Genomic DNA, 13956 nt, shown 5'->3' with positions numbered 1-13956 from the left:
TATGCAATAATTGTTCGTTTAAAGTTCTAAGATATATAATATGATGACATACCATGCTTTGAGCCTGCTTCAAGTTGAATCAATTCCACCAACACTGTTAAATACCATTCAAAATTCGTGACATACAAATATGAGCTTTGTGCACAAATCTCAATTACTTTATAGAGCAGTTCATCACGATACAACGATCCTTCAGCACGTTCCATATGTCCCAACAAACGTTTGACAATTTCCATTAGATTCTTTTTAGATACCATGCCATATAATAAATCAAGCGCTCGGAGGCGTATAGATTCGTCTTTGTCATCTAAGCACGCTAAAATCAAATCCTTGTGTTCTTGTACACTTTTTGGATGAGTTTTTAAGATTTTTGACATAGCCAAGAGTCCCAGATATTTAACTGAATAAAAAGAGGATAAAATTGTTTTATTGATTCATAATAACATCCGGCTAAGTGGAGGATCTCTGCTGCCGATTTGAAAACACGGTATCTCAGCAAAGCTGATATTCTCGATACTTACGATTTTGATCGGAATCTTCGATGAGAATGCGCAGTTTTTGTACACAAAGCTGTATTGAGGCACTGTGATTTGGCATTCCGCTGCTGATACTGATGAGCACAGCTATAACTGTATTTATACACTCATAGAGCAAGCTCATCGCTGAGGTACTATTCGATTACAAATAGAGAAAGAATAATAATTTTTTAAAAAACTAAAGAAATCTAAGCGAAGTATATTAGGAAGCCATTTTTGTAGTGTAAATAAATTAAATAAATTTTGAACGCATTATAATAGCTGAATTTGTGCATTATTCTTTTGACAAACAAAATAGTATGCGGCAAAAAGTGCATAACTTACAAAACCAAGTAAATTAAAACAAAATGTTTAAATGGAATTGGTATTTGGATTTACCGATTTAAAAAAATGTCAATTCTATAAAGATATAAATTCATATATGTATGAATATTCGACGGTTAAAAAATTTGTTTTTCTTCCAAATAATCATAAAGCTTTGTTTTAAGGCTAAGAAGTAGATTTTTAGATCTTCATATATAGAGACAAATCACTTTCGCAGAAGAAAAACTCTTGGTGTCAAGTTAACAATATTCTATAAAAAATAACAGATTCTCGATCAATCTGATTTTTCTGTTAAAAGAACTGATTTGATTGGTCATTTTAACAGCGAACAACTGTCAATATTATGCAAATGCATCAGCTAAGTTTAAACAAATAAGGTACATCTCGGGAAGGAATTAATGTGATCCCATTGAATTTTCAAGGCCATAGATTATGCGTAATACGATACAAGTGGTACAATCACGTATGTTATAATCCGAATACCATGTTTTAGATGAAAATAGTGATTTTCCAATGAATTGCTATTAAAAATCGAAAAATATTAATAGGAAATCAAAACAAACATTAAAAGATCATCGCTTTATGACTAAACAAATATTTTTAACCAGTTTGGAGGAAAAAGTAAAGTTTGTAAACGGTCGAAAAAATATGCAGATACAATGGTGTTCAGATAGAAAGCACAATTCAATCAAGCACAATTACCTGATTAAAAGGTTTATGAAGTAAGTATAATAAGGAATAGTATGCCACAGTTTACCCTAATTGTACGACTTATTGCACATACAAAATCAGGCTTGCATTGGACGTATAATAAGACATCTGAATTTAAATTCCTTGATTCATCTTAATAATTACCTTTTTCAAAACATAATTTAAGTATAGATCGATAATTTTTCACCGAAAATTCATTTTCAGTTCCTACGTCCAAGTCACCAGACAAGTAACATTAAAAATACTTTTTGAGTTTTTTTTTTAAACAGAATGACTCTTTGGTAATCGTTCGGTTAGCCAGGAAAGTGAATTAAGTCAAAAGAATATTCTCTTCAAAAATGTATTTCCCAGATGTTTTTTGTAGGTATATAACAAGTAGCTCCTTTCTGGTTATTTCAAGAATATTCAAAACATTTATTAGGTATTTTTGTATATTTACTGCAAACGGTTCAAGCTTAGCTCACATAAGGTTTGGTAGGCAACTCTGTCTAGTTAGAGAGCAATCAGCTGACACGTTGTTACGGGAAAAATCAAAATTTGTTTGATTCCTAATGCGGCAGTTACCCATAGTGTACAAGTACAAGTGTGTTGACTTATCTGTCAACCATTCTGACAGGCACTCGCTGGATTCGGAATGACAGCGAATTCAAAATGGATACCATTACCGAATGCGCCGAATGATTGAAAAATTGAAAAGTCGATACGATTGGTAGTCAAAAATGTTGTCGTTGAGACCAAAAATGCGACTCTAGACCTGAGATTTCCATCAGGTGAGCGAGGCTGTTTGTAGTTTTGACGTTTATCGCTTAGTGAACACACTTGTATAGGTACACTATGCAGTTACCCACGAACGTACGTAGAAAAAACGTGTCAGCTGACACGACCTATCTTATGAGTGTGCAATGTAAACGAAAACTCACCGACGTGCAACGCCCGTACGTACGTAGCCCGGAACGTAGAAATCAAAACAATTTTGATTTTTTCCGTAAGAACGTGTCAGCTGATCGCTCTCTCACTAGACAGAGTTGCCTAGTAAACTTTTGTGCGCTAATTTTTGACCGTTTGCAATTTTATGCAAAAACGCCTAATTAAAGTTTGAAAAATTGTGGAAATAATTCGAAATAATTATGTAAAAGTGCTGATTATAAATATTTAATATATTTATACTTATTTAATATGTATTCCGGCCTTTTACAATATCAAAAATTAAATTGGAAAAAGTTGATGTTTCCATAAGAATACATGCAAAATGGTCAATGGCAACAGTGCTTATCTGTAAACAATACCCACACAAATATGTTATGTACATGTACACAGACGTACACATTGATTCCTACGGGCTTGAGAGTTCGGTCAAACGTGCTTCGTACGACAAACGTCCTTACGTAAGGCACACGTCGGTGGGTAACTGCCGCATAAGTCGCGGGCTGCGTACATACCGTACGTTGAACGCCGATAAGTTTCGTTTGCATGGCATTCTCATAAAGTAGGTCGGTGACATGTACTACGTACGTCCGTTGCTTTTTGTTTCCAATCGAATGACATAAAAATCTAGGTAAAATATTTCATACAAAGTACACTCAAACTTAAAAATTCCACAACCTTTTTTGTTTGCAGGATTTTTGTGAGTTTTGCATGTTCGTGTCATTGCAAGAAAAAGAATATGAACTGTTAGGCAATTTACAAGAGTGTTGTATTTGTTGTAAATTTTTAAGTTTTACGTTGCTTCCATATTTTCCAAATTTAAAACTTGATTAAAACATAGCAAGTAGGACACTTTGTGAATTACCTTCTCAATATTTTTTATTAAGGTAAATAAAAAAGTTAAAAATAACAGGAATTGTGTATCATCATAAATGTGGGCTATTTATTTGATGACCATTGTATCTATGTAAGCAGATATATTGAAATTTTTATTTTAAACTACAATGTTCATAAAAATAGCGCTATAATGAAACTTGCCTATGAATAAGATTTGTGAGAGGTTCTATTAATTTCTTTCCTAGCCGGGGTTCTAAAGGAGTTAAAGCGCCAAACTGCAAATGCAAGAGAAAAAGAAACAAGCAAACAAATTATAAATACATAACAATATATATAAAACTTACATAAACTAATGACGATTTTTGTGTTTATAGATACACAAAATTTGTATAAATATGTAACTAAAAGCAAATTTCTTTCTTATACAGCGGGATTATTATGAAGTTATAAAAATCAGAAAGAAAATTTAATATTAATAGTGACGGTTAAAAAAATATGAGTCTATGTAATTTCCGGATGGTTTTGAGACAAATTTGGAACCATTTTGTTCAGTTGGGGGATATTTTTTTTACAATTCTGACTCAACTGGGATATTGCCGTAAGGATCCTACCTAGACGGAATAAGTCCAAAATGTTACCAAAAGCTTGCTGAACGACCAAACCAACCAAAATCCCTGTCAAAAATTAAGACTATGTTTTAAAATAGCTCCATCCTCTTAGCAAAAAATAGAACCTTTCTAGGAACTATGGTATTTATTGCTTTTGGGTCTGAAAGCTGTGTCACTCCAACAGCTGGAGTCTTAGCCTGGAGATCGCAGTACACGAGCTCAGTAGTTAGGTGCTTGATCGTTCCCTCCTGGAAACCGCACTTCCCACATCTGCTATCACTGCCTTATTTGAAAGCATGTGATACCACATACGCAGATTTCACAGCTTTCGAAGCTTATCCCACAACCATACCGAAATGATTTCAGAAAAATCTCAACAGTAATTCAAAAGCAGAAACTGCAACCATTTCTTATTAATCCTAGAATGATCGCGACAACATAAAATCATTGGACAAGCCAACTTATTCCGGCAGTTACAAACAATTTTGATAGTGATTTTTACAAATAGCGCAAAAGGCGCAGTGGAATGCTTTCTTTGTTAGATATATATTTCAGTGACGATGACTATTATAATTTAAAATAAATTGTCGATATTTTTATCATAAAATGATGTGCTCAATTTAGTTATTTTATTGAAAATTAAAATAAATACAAGTTTATTACTTCCTTATATATGTTTCGTTTCATGTTTTTCCGACAATTTCCAAACGAAATTGGGAAATCTTGCAATAAATTTTTGAGTATCTTCCCGGAGAGCTAGAGACATGAAACTTGGAACACGCATCACAACCGGATGATGAGGGAAAAAACTTTTGCTAGGTGGGTTCAGGTGCAGGGTTCGTGAAAATTGAAAAAATTGCCAGCTTGAAAATTTTACTTTCGACTTTTAAGGAACTTCCCAATAACCTACAGATCTGGAACTTTATACATAGCTTGGGGCCTATGAAGTTGTAATGTTTAATACACAAACATTTTCTAGATGAGGCAAGGGCCGAGATATTTAGAAAATTAGTATTTTTCCGTGAAACTACATATATTCTTCAAATATACTCCAGGACCCGATGATAATACAACATGGAAGGGAAACGATTTCACATCATCCGAATTCGGAAATTTCGCCTTTGAGTTTTAAGGAACTTCCCGATAACTTAGAGACCTGAAATTTGGAACATAGCTTATGGCCCTATACGGTTCTAACATTTACGATAAAGATTTCTAGATTGGGCAGTGATCGAGGTATTTAAAGATATTTAGAAAATCCATTTAGAATATTTGGAAGCTTGCGATCGATTTTTGAGTACCTTCTCAGAAACTTAAGCATTATAATTAGTACAGTGACCTTTGACAATGCAACAAAGGTATCAACGTCCTATAAAACTACATAGATGTTTGAAATTTTCTGAAATTTCTGAGGTCAAATGGAATAAAATATCTTAAAAAAAAACTTTCCCTTGGTGGCTTACGGATCAAAGGACTTAGAAAATCGTAAGGAGGGGAGAATCTGGGTATCATTTTTCATAAGACTTCCTATTGAGCCACAAAATTGAAGCTTTACATACAGTTAAGACCACCTAAAAGGCCTGGCAAAGTTGACATGGTCATAACGCCATAGTCATAACCATATTTTGAATTATCCGTATCAATTGGCATCATTTATTGGTGTCTTAACCTAAAAATCGAGAATTTTTCATAAAAATGATGAAAACGCAAAAAGTTGCAAATATATTCCACAAATAATAAGGCTCTTAGTCAAAACGTATCCGAAATAATAAATAAATAAAATACACAAAAAGTTAATAAATTCACCAACTCAAATATTTTTAGGTTATGGATATGGCGAAAAACCATGAACCAATTGGTTGGCTATGGTATGGTTATGGCTAGGGTGTTATGGTATGGCACCATTGACCAATTACATTGATTTCCATAAGGTTGGTTGGATCAGCTGTTTTATATGGATATGGATACGTCAAGCTTAAACGGCCCTTAAACAATGCTACAACAGGGAAAATAAAAGTTTTTAAATACTTCCTTAATATAAATGTTTCAAATGGTCCTTAAACACAGACATAATTTTGATAAATTTTGATTCTGAAATATTACCAATAGCTATTGTAAACAGCTTATCAAAAACACAACTATATAGGTAGTGCGCAATTTGTAGATGCTTTATAACTTCTTTACAGCGAAGTTTCTTATCTTAATAGACTTTAAGTAATTGTTCGCCCAGGTTCGGTAATTGCGCTCTCCCTCTCTACAGTTTTCGATAAGCTGTTTACAATAGTTTACAATTAAGATTTCAAAATCAAAATTCATCAATATTATGTCTTTGTTTAAGCACACCTTTTGTATCTTCTTCTTATTTTTGTTTTATTTGTTTTTCAAATTTAGTTTCGTACTTTATAATAATATAGTTTTCGTTTTTGCGCTTTTATAAAATGTATCATGAATGATGAATTGCGAAGCACCCTATATGTATACTTATTTTACCGGTCAGACGTTTCCTATTCAGAAGAGTACTAAATTCTTTCAGATATCAATACGTCTAGCGAGTTTTGTAAAATTTGCTAAAGCGGTAAATAAGTCAAAACTTTTTAACATAACACCCCTTTTTGGAAATTTATTGGTTGCCTTATCTTTTGCTCAAAACAACTTAATATAATTTGCATTCAGTTACTAATAAAAGAATTAATTTTTGAATTTTTCAAATATATAAATTTTACGATGAGTTTTTAAAAACCCTGTATATACATTCATTCTAAAGCATGGACATTTGACTTTTATAAGAGTATTTTATTTTAAAAGAAGCGATGCGTCTATCGAGTTTTATGACGATTAATAACGTAACTACTTTTTTTTTATTTTTATGTTTTTTACTAAGATACAACTTTTTATCGTAAGTGGGCAATGCCACTTCCCTTCATAAAAATCATTATTAGTATATCTGGGTTTATGCTTAAATACTTTATGGGCCAAATATGGCAAAATTACGACGATCTTATATATTATACATACATAAAAGCTTAAAATTTTATATGTAATTAAAAAAAACTTTTATAATTTTCATAAGTTCTAGATCAGAGCGGGGGCGATCGCCCACCTCCCCCCCCCCGTATCCACCACTGCGTTCTTTCAAAAAACATTAAAACCGCGGAAAGGTTTCAGTTGAGTTTATTTTGAAAATTGAATAATAATAATAATCATAACGAAAAGAATAATAAAGTAGCAAATTAAATATCGGAAAAAAAAACAACAACAAAGCACTATTTAATTCAGCCAGATATGTAAATAGCTTATTATAAATAAATTTGCCAAATTATTAAACTAAAATTAGGTGCGCTTAATAAAAATGTAGACAAATATAAAATGTAATTATATATTATTTAATATAAACCTGGAAATAATTTCAATCAAAGGCTGAGTTAATTTGCGTCCTAAAGCTGGCTCAATTTTCGTGAGGCTGGCAAACTTGTTTTAAATCATGATGATGGAATGTAGCATAAGTCAAATATAGTATTTTATGGTTTTTCAAATCCGTTTTAACGAAAATTTAATTAGTCGGTTATGTCAAATGAAGCAAGAGAGAGAAATAGACAAACAAAAATTATAGTACAAATTAAGGAAGAGTTTGATATAGCTAAGACTTTTTCATACATATTTTGAGAACTATTTAGGGCACTGGCAGGTCAATTTTGATATTAAATACAAATTTACCATAATACCAAATTGTAACCGTAAGCATCAAACACAAAACTTGCTATGTGCTAACCTGTCAACGTGGTGAAATTAACAAACAAAATTGGAAAGGACTGCCTAATTCATTTATTTAAAAGTACTGTTGTTCCGTCACGAACATACTGAAATACTTTGCTCAAGTACCGAGCAGAGATCTGCTTTGAGTACTAAAAAAATTAGTGCACTTAGTCATGAGCCAAAAAATTGTGTCTAAATGTGTACTTAGTCAAGTACAGACAAATACTATGAGTGATTAACACATAAAATAGAAAATACATACGAGTGCCCCGTAACACATATGTCTCATACATATATGACATTGTTGAGTATAAACTGATGTCATAGTCGCTTTAACTCAGTAGCACGTTGATTTCGTGTGTAAAAGCCTTCCGCGATTTACAACCAGATTGACTGAATTTTTGTATGTGTGCGTGTCAGGTATTTGACGCTTGCCCCGCGACTATCAAATAAAAAGCCATCAATCAACATTTGCATTGAGAAACCGTAGCGTTCGGACGTGAATATGTCGTCATCGGATGATGACTTTTTTTTACTTGCAACTACAGCAATTTTATTAAATAATAAAAAATTTATAAAAATTTTATTAAATAATAATAAAAGCATTAAATTCCATAAAGCTGCTAAACATTGATATTTTTCAATAAATTTTAATATGAATTGCTGTTCTTCCGCGCACTTGTTCATTTTGAACGTCGACACAAACTAAATACAACACTGCGTTTTGTCAATCACACCCCGCGACTATCAAATAAGCTAGCGTCAAACGAAACAATCAAAAATTTTTGATTTTCATCAACGTGTAGCCGACAACAAATACGTGTGTCACGAAGCCACCCGACTGCACTAACACACACAAAATTCAGTCAATCTGGTTGTAAATCGCGGAAGGCTTTAATACACTGTATACTTCGCTTATCATCGGTTTTACTTTAGCGCTGTATTCAGTTTAGTTTCGTGTACATCGTTGTGTTGCTAGCGTCAGAAGACTGATATGACTTTATTCATTTTATTGCACTGTTAGTCTTACTTATTCCAATTAGTGTTTTCGTATAACACAGTTTACTTTCTTGCTCAATAAGACAATTGAGTACTGAACTGCTTCGTGGCTTATGAACGGTTATTCATTTTACGAAGCATGACTATGTAAATGTGTATTAGTGGATATGTGCTTGATATTCTTTGTTTGCATACTCACTAATACTCATTTTTTGGTTAGTCCACGAATAACCTTAAAAGATGAATAATTGGAGCTCACTGATACCGAGTCGTTTTTCGTATTCGATTACATCGTACAAGTACATCCCTAAGGTATTGCTAATGTAAAATATCACATACTTTAGCATAACTTTTGTGGTAGCACTGTGAGAAATACTGTAACGTATTTAGTGAAATTCCGCTTATTTCAAACCTTCTTCTAACGTTCGAATCGCTAAATGTTGAATAAATAACTCCAATATTCAATAATGCAAAATGGTCTTTATTAGACTACTTTGAGAGTACTTCACAATAACTCTTGCTTCACAACTAATTGCGTATTTAAATCAAACAGCTTCCTTACTACTCAGCTTGCTCTGCTTTTATACTCTCGGTTTCCTCGTTCACCCATTTCTCTTAAGGTCTAGTAATTTCGTGAAATTCATGCTTGGTTACCAGCATATACATGTATATTTGTAGTTTGTATCCATATGCGTGTGTATATGTGAGTACTACTTCGGCTGATGACTACATGTGTCTGTGCGTATCTCTCCGTAGCCTTGCATGTATGTGAGTAAATGATGATTGATTTGATGTACATAACAGTGGCAGCTTGCTTTATTGTTGTTGTGCCTTTATTCAATAACCTTAGTTTCAATTAGTGATGCTAATATTCGTCACAATACATACAGTGACGGAAAAAAATCTAAATACAGCCCCTATTTCTGCTGGATTGAAAAACTAATAATTTATCTGAAAAATGTGATTATATAGTTTTATTTTAAACCTTCTAATTATAATAAACTTAAAAAATCCTTAAATTAACATAAAACAGCAAAGTTTTGGGAAAGAAACGTAAAAACGTTGACAAAAGTTTACATTCAGTACACAAACAACCTGCTTTTAGTATGAAGAGCTTGACGTAACACTAAATAATATTATTTTTTAGTATTTAGTCGGTCCACAATTACTTAGCATCAATAACAGCTTGAAGACCGTCGTGGCATTGACGCTACTAAATTTCTTAACTCTGCAGGTGTTATCCTGTTCCAAGCTTCTATTATGCGTTCTTTGCGGACAGCAGCATTAGAATCCTGGTTTTTTCTAATTTTCCGTTCATAAATTGCCCAAACATGCTTATAAATATTTAAATCTGGGTTTTGGAGTGGTATATTTAATTGACTTGGAGCTTAGTAAAGTAGCAATATGTGCCGTGTATTTTGGATCGTTATCCTTCTGAAAAATTCAACCTCCGCTGCACTGCAATTCATACAGCGATGGTTTCAAAATATGTTCCAATGAAGACTTGTATCTAAAACGATCTATGTTACCTTAAATAAATGTAATTCTATCAACTCAACATGCCGCAACAGCTACCAAACCATAACACTGCCATGGTGGCGCCTTTACAGTTGATACCAAATTCTTCGGATCGAGTGCAGTATTTTTCTTCCTCCACACTTTTATTCTTGCAGCGCTACCGAAAATATTAATCTTTGACTCATGGGTAAACGAAAGTGTTTGCCAAAAATCCATCCCTTAACAATAACTCCAACTAGGAACGAAAGATCCAGACCTATATAGTAAAACTCTGAAATCGTTTTTTAGGTCTAAATAACATATCGGATCGAAATATGCGGTAGGGGTATATGTCGAAAAAATTTTAAGGGGAATACATTTGTAGCACACTCCACATTCGCTGGACTATGTTGATGTCTGCGTAGAGCTCGTACAGCTCATCGTTAAATTTTTTTGGTACTCGCCATCGCCAACGCGTAGAGGTCTATAAATCTTTCGAAGAACTTTTCTCTCGAACACTCCCAGAGCCGCTTCATCTAATGTTGTGATGGTCCATGCTTCTGCACCATATAGCAGTACGGGTACGATTAGTGTCTTTAAGAGCATGATCTTCATTTGCTGAGAGGATTTTACTTTTCAATTGCTTACCCAGTCTAAAGTAGCATTTGTGGGCAAGAATGATTCCTCCCTGGATTTCAAAGCTGATGTTGTTTGCGTTAACAATGGTTCCCACGAGATATCTTTCGTCGGCCGCCGTTGTGTTGACCCGCCTATCATACCGGAGGTCCAGGGCTTAAGTCCCGGGCAAAGTACATCAAATGTTTAGAAACAATTTTTTCAATTAAAAACGTTTTTCTAAGTGGGATCGTCCCTCGGCAGTGGTGCATCTGTCTGTCAGTTTGTAAGAAAAATTATAAGGAGTTCGACGCAAATTGGAGAAGCTCGGCCTAAATCTCTCGAAGATAAATTGCACCAAGTACTTATTTTTTTCTTACTAAGTATTTCGAAATTCTAGCTGCTAACAGTGGCGTGGTTGCTAAGGCGCAAATGCGCTGACTCTTCGCTGGATACCAGTAGGTACTTCGTTTTGTCGTCATTCACCATTAAACCTATCTTTTCCGCCTCTTTTTTCATTTTTTTGAGTAAGCAGAAATTACGGCGGGTGTTCGGGCCGATGATGTCAATGTCGTTATAGAATGTTGTTCCAAAGCGGTTAAGTTCTGCAGCTTGGATTATTTTTTCCATCATCAAATTTGAAAGCCCACAATAGGGAGTTACCTTGTCTGACACCTCATTTAGTTTCGAACGGTTCGGAGAGGTCCTCCCCAGTTCAGACTGAGCTGATGGTGTCGCTGAACGTCATTTTGCACAGCCGTATAAGTTTTGCGGGAAAACCAAATTTAGCCAAAGCTACATTTGTAGGCAGCATCTTGTCGAAGGCAATTCTATTCTATTTCGCAGGTGTTTTCCACAAGGCGCATAGTGAAAATCTGGTGGAGGTTCAATCAACCTATTGACGGCGGGCTTCAACCTTTTGCCCCATACGTTTGACCTGACATAATATGGCGATTCCGCGATAGCTGGCGCAGTTTGAAGGATTTCCCTTCTTGTGGACTGGGCAAAGAACACTTCATTGCTTGTGGACTCCGGTTCATTGTCCTTGGACGATGCTTTGTTGTTGTTGTTGTAGCGATAAGGACACTCCCCGAAGGCCTTGGGGAGTGTTATCGCGTTGATGGTCCTTTGCCGGATGCAGATACGGTACATGCGACCTTCTAGGCCATACAGCCCTCCCACCTCCCAGATCCATGAGGAGTTCGAGGTCGCCAGAGCTTCGGCTATTAATGAAACAGGATTCGCTACGGATAGGTGAGGTTGACAATTGGGTTTGGAGAAGCTATGTATTGCGCTGACAACCTGAAAGGGCTGCGCTACAGAAACCCCTTGAATCCGGTATTTTATTCCTCTTACGACAGGCATACCTACCGCGGGTATATTCTAACCCCTAACCCGCTGGGCGTCGAGACCCTAGTAACCCAGGGGTATGAAAATTACCCTCTACTAAAGCACTAATCAACAGCTTTCATTTGTTATCCATATTCTATAAACACATTCTAGGGATACCCGGACCCACGTTTTGGCCTATATCTCGATACCCTAGTCACCCAGGGGTACGAAAAACACCCCTATCAAAGTACTCATAAACTGCTTCCATTTGATACCCATATTGTATAAACACATTCCAGGATTACCCAGGTCCACGTTTTGATCTCAAGACCCTAGCCAGAACGGAAGCTACCTCTCCACCAATTTTCAGTCAAATCGGTTCATCCGTTCTTGAGTTATAAATAGTGCAACTAACACCACTTTCTCTTATATATATGATTAGATTAAAATAAATAATTTTTTATCGCCGGCCTTTCATATACGTTTTATATAATATTATTTTCAACTATGTGGCTAACGTGCCTAAAAGTACACTTCAAATTTGTGAAAAGATGTTGTATGGAGATAATATCGCAAGCCGAATACAGTTTTAAGAACAAACCCAGCAAACACAATCTCCTACGCTATAGAATTTTTTGTGGCACTGATGTAATCTCCACTCGAGAAAACTGTTAGAGAACTACACTGGAAATCGAATCGAGAAAGGTTAGAGAACTATTGCTAATTCAATTAGAGAATTACAGAAGATTTCGATTGGAGAACTAAAGCTTTCCTTCCTTTGATAATTAGTTTCTCGAGTCATCCAATAAAAGTAGAGATTGGAGAACAGGGGTAGTTGTCACCTAATCATCCTCTAATTATCAACTAACTTTAATGATTGTTGGGAATATATTACAACCAGAATTTTTTTAAATAAAACTTTCAAGAAAAATAGTGTCACTTTAAAATTTGATAAGTTACTTTATAATAAAAGGAATTTTTCGTGAAAAACATGTTTTTAGCACTTTTAGTTACAAACATATCGATATCATAACCAGAACCACTAGTTGCTTGGCTAGCATTCCATGGTTGTTGCTGTTATATGTATTAGCGATAAAGACACTCCCCGAAGGCTTTGGGGAGTGTTATCGATGTTGATGGTCCTTTACCGGATATAGATCCGGTAGGTTCCGGTAAGAAAGCACCATTAAGGTACTAGCCCGACCATCTCGGGAATGATTAATACTAAACCTTCTAGGCCATCCCTAAGGAACTTGGGGTCGCCAGAGGCTCGCTTGCTAAATATGTGTATGATAAATCATATTTGTAATAGGATTGCCCTCGCGTAGGTGGGGTTGACAATTGAGTTGCGGAAGCTTTGCAGCTATAAAGCTTTGTATTGTGCTTATCATCCCCTTGAATCCCTTCTATTCTATTCTATGGTTATGGTGACTCGCATACGAGGGAAACCATAAGTTAATGCGAAACAAAGCAGTTCGGATGATTGCCAGGGCAAAGGCAGGCCAAACTGTTTATACTCCCAGAAACGATAGTATCAGCAAAACTCATTAATCTAAGCAGAGAGGACCTACAAATTGTCTGCGTACTATACGGGACATTGTAGAATACGATATGACCTATGTAACACAAATTTGATACACAAATCTGTCGCTTCTGTGAGCTGGATGATGAAACACTGGTTCACATTCTCTGCGAATCCGAAGCCCTGACAAGGCAGAGACTCCCATCTAGGTCATGTGACTCTTTATCCTTCCGTAATATAAAGTAAAAAGCCTGAACAGGTACTTAAATACATTAAAAGCCTTCACATACAGTTAAGC

General features: G+C 35.0%; 1 protein-coding gene across 3 annotated transcripts in view; it reads right to left on the bottom strand.

The window, feature by feature from the left end:
* Positions 1 to 13956, bottom strand: part of g (adaptor-related protein complex 3, delta 1 subunit-like garnet) — a 164306-nt gene that overhangs the window by 63676 nt on the left and 86674 nt on the right. For 2 of the 3 annotated variants that reach the window (XM_067786062.1, XM_067786064.1), the window contains 3 exons: positions 3534 to 3607; positions 522 to 670; positions 53 to 400 (listed from right to left, as the gene is read on the bottom strand). In XM_067786062.1, coding sequence (XP_067642163.1) covers positions 53 to 400; positions 522 to 670; positions 3534 to 3607 — 571 coding nt within the window. Of the gene's footprint in view, positions 1 to 52; positions 401 to 521; positions 671 to 3533; positions 3608 to 7334; positions 7409 to 13956 lie in introns of all 3 variants that reach the window. The other variant, XM_067786063.1, reaches the window with a different exon arrangement.

Source organism: Eurosta solidaginis, chromosome 4 (genome assembly GCF_040869045.1).
Source record: "Eurosta solidaginis isolate ZX-2024a chromosome 4, ASM4086904v1, whole genome shotgun sequence".
NCBI classification, from domain to species: Eukaryota; Metazoa; Arthropoda; class Insecta; order Diptera; family Tephritidae; genus Eurosta; species Eurosta solidaginis.
Note: the sequence above shows the minus strand (reverse complement) of the source record. Positions and strands in the feature narration are given on the sequence as shown.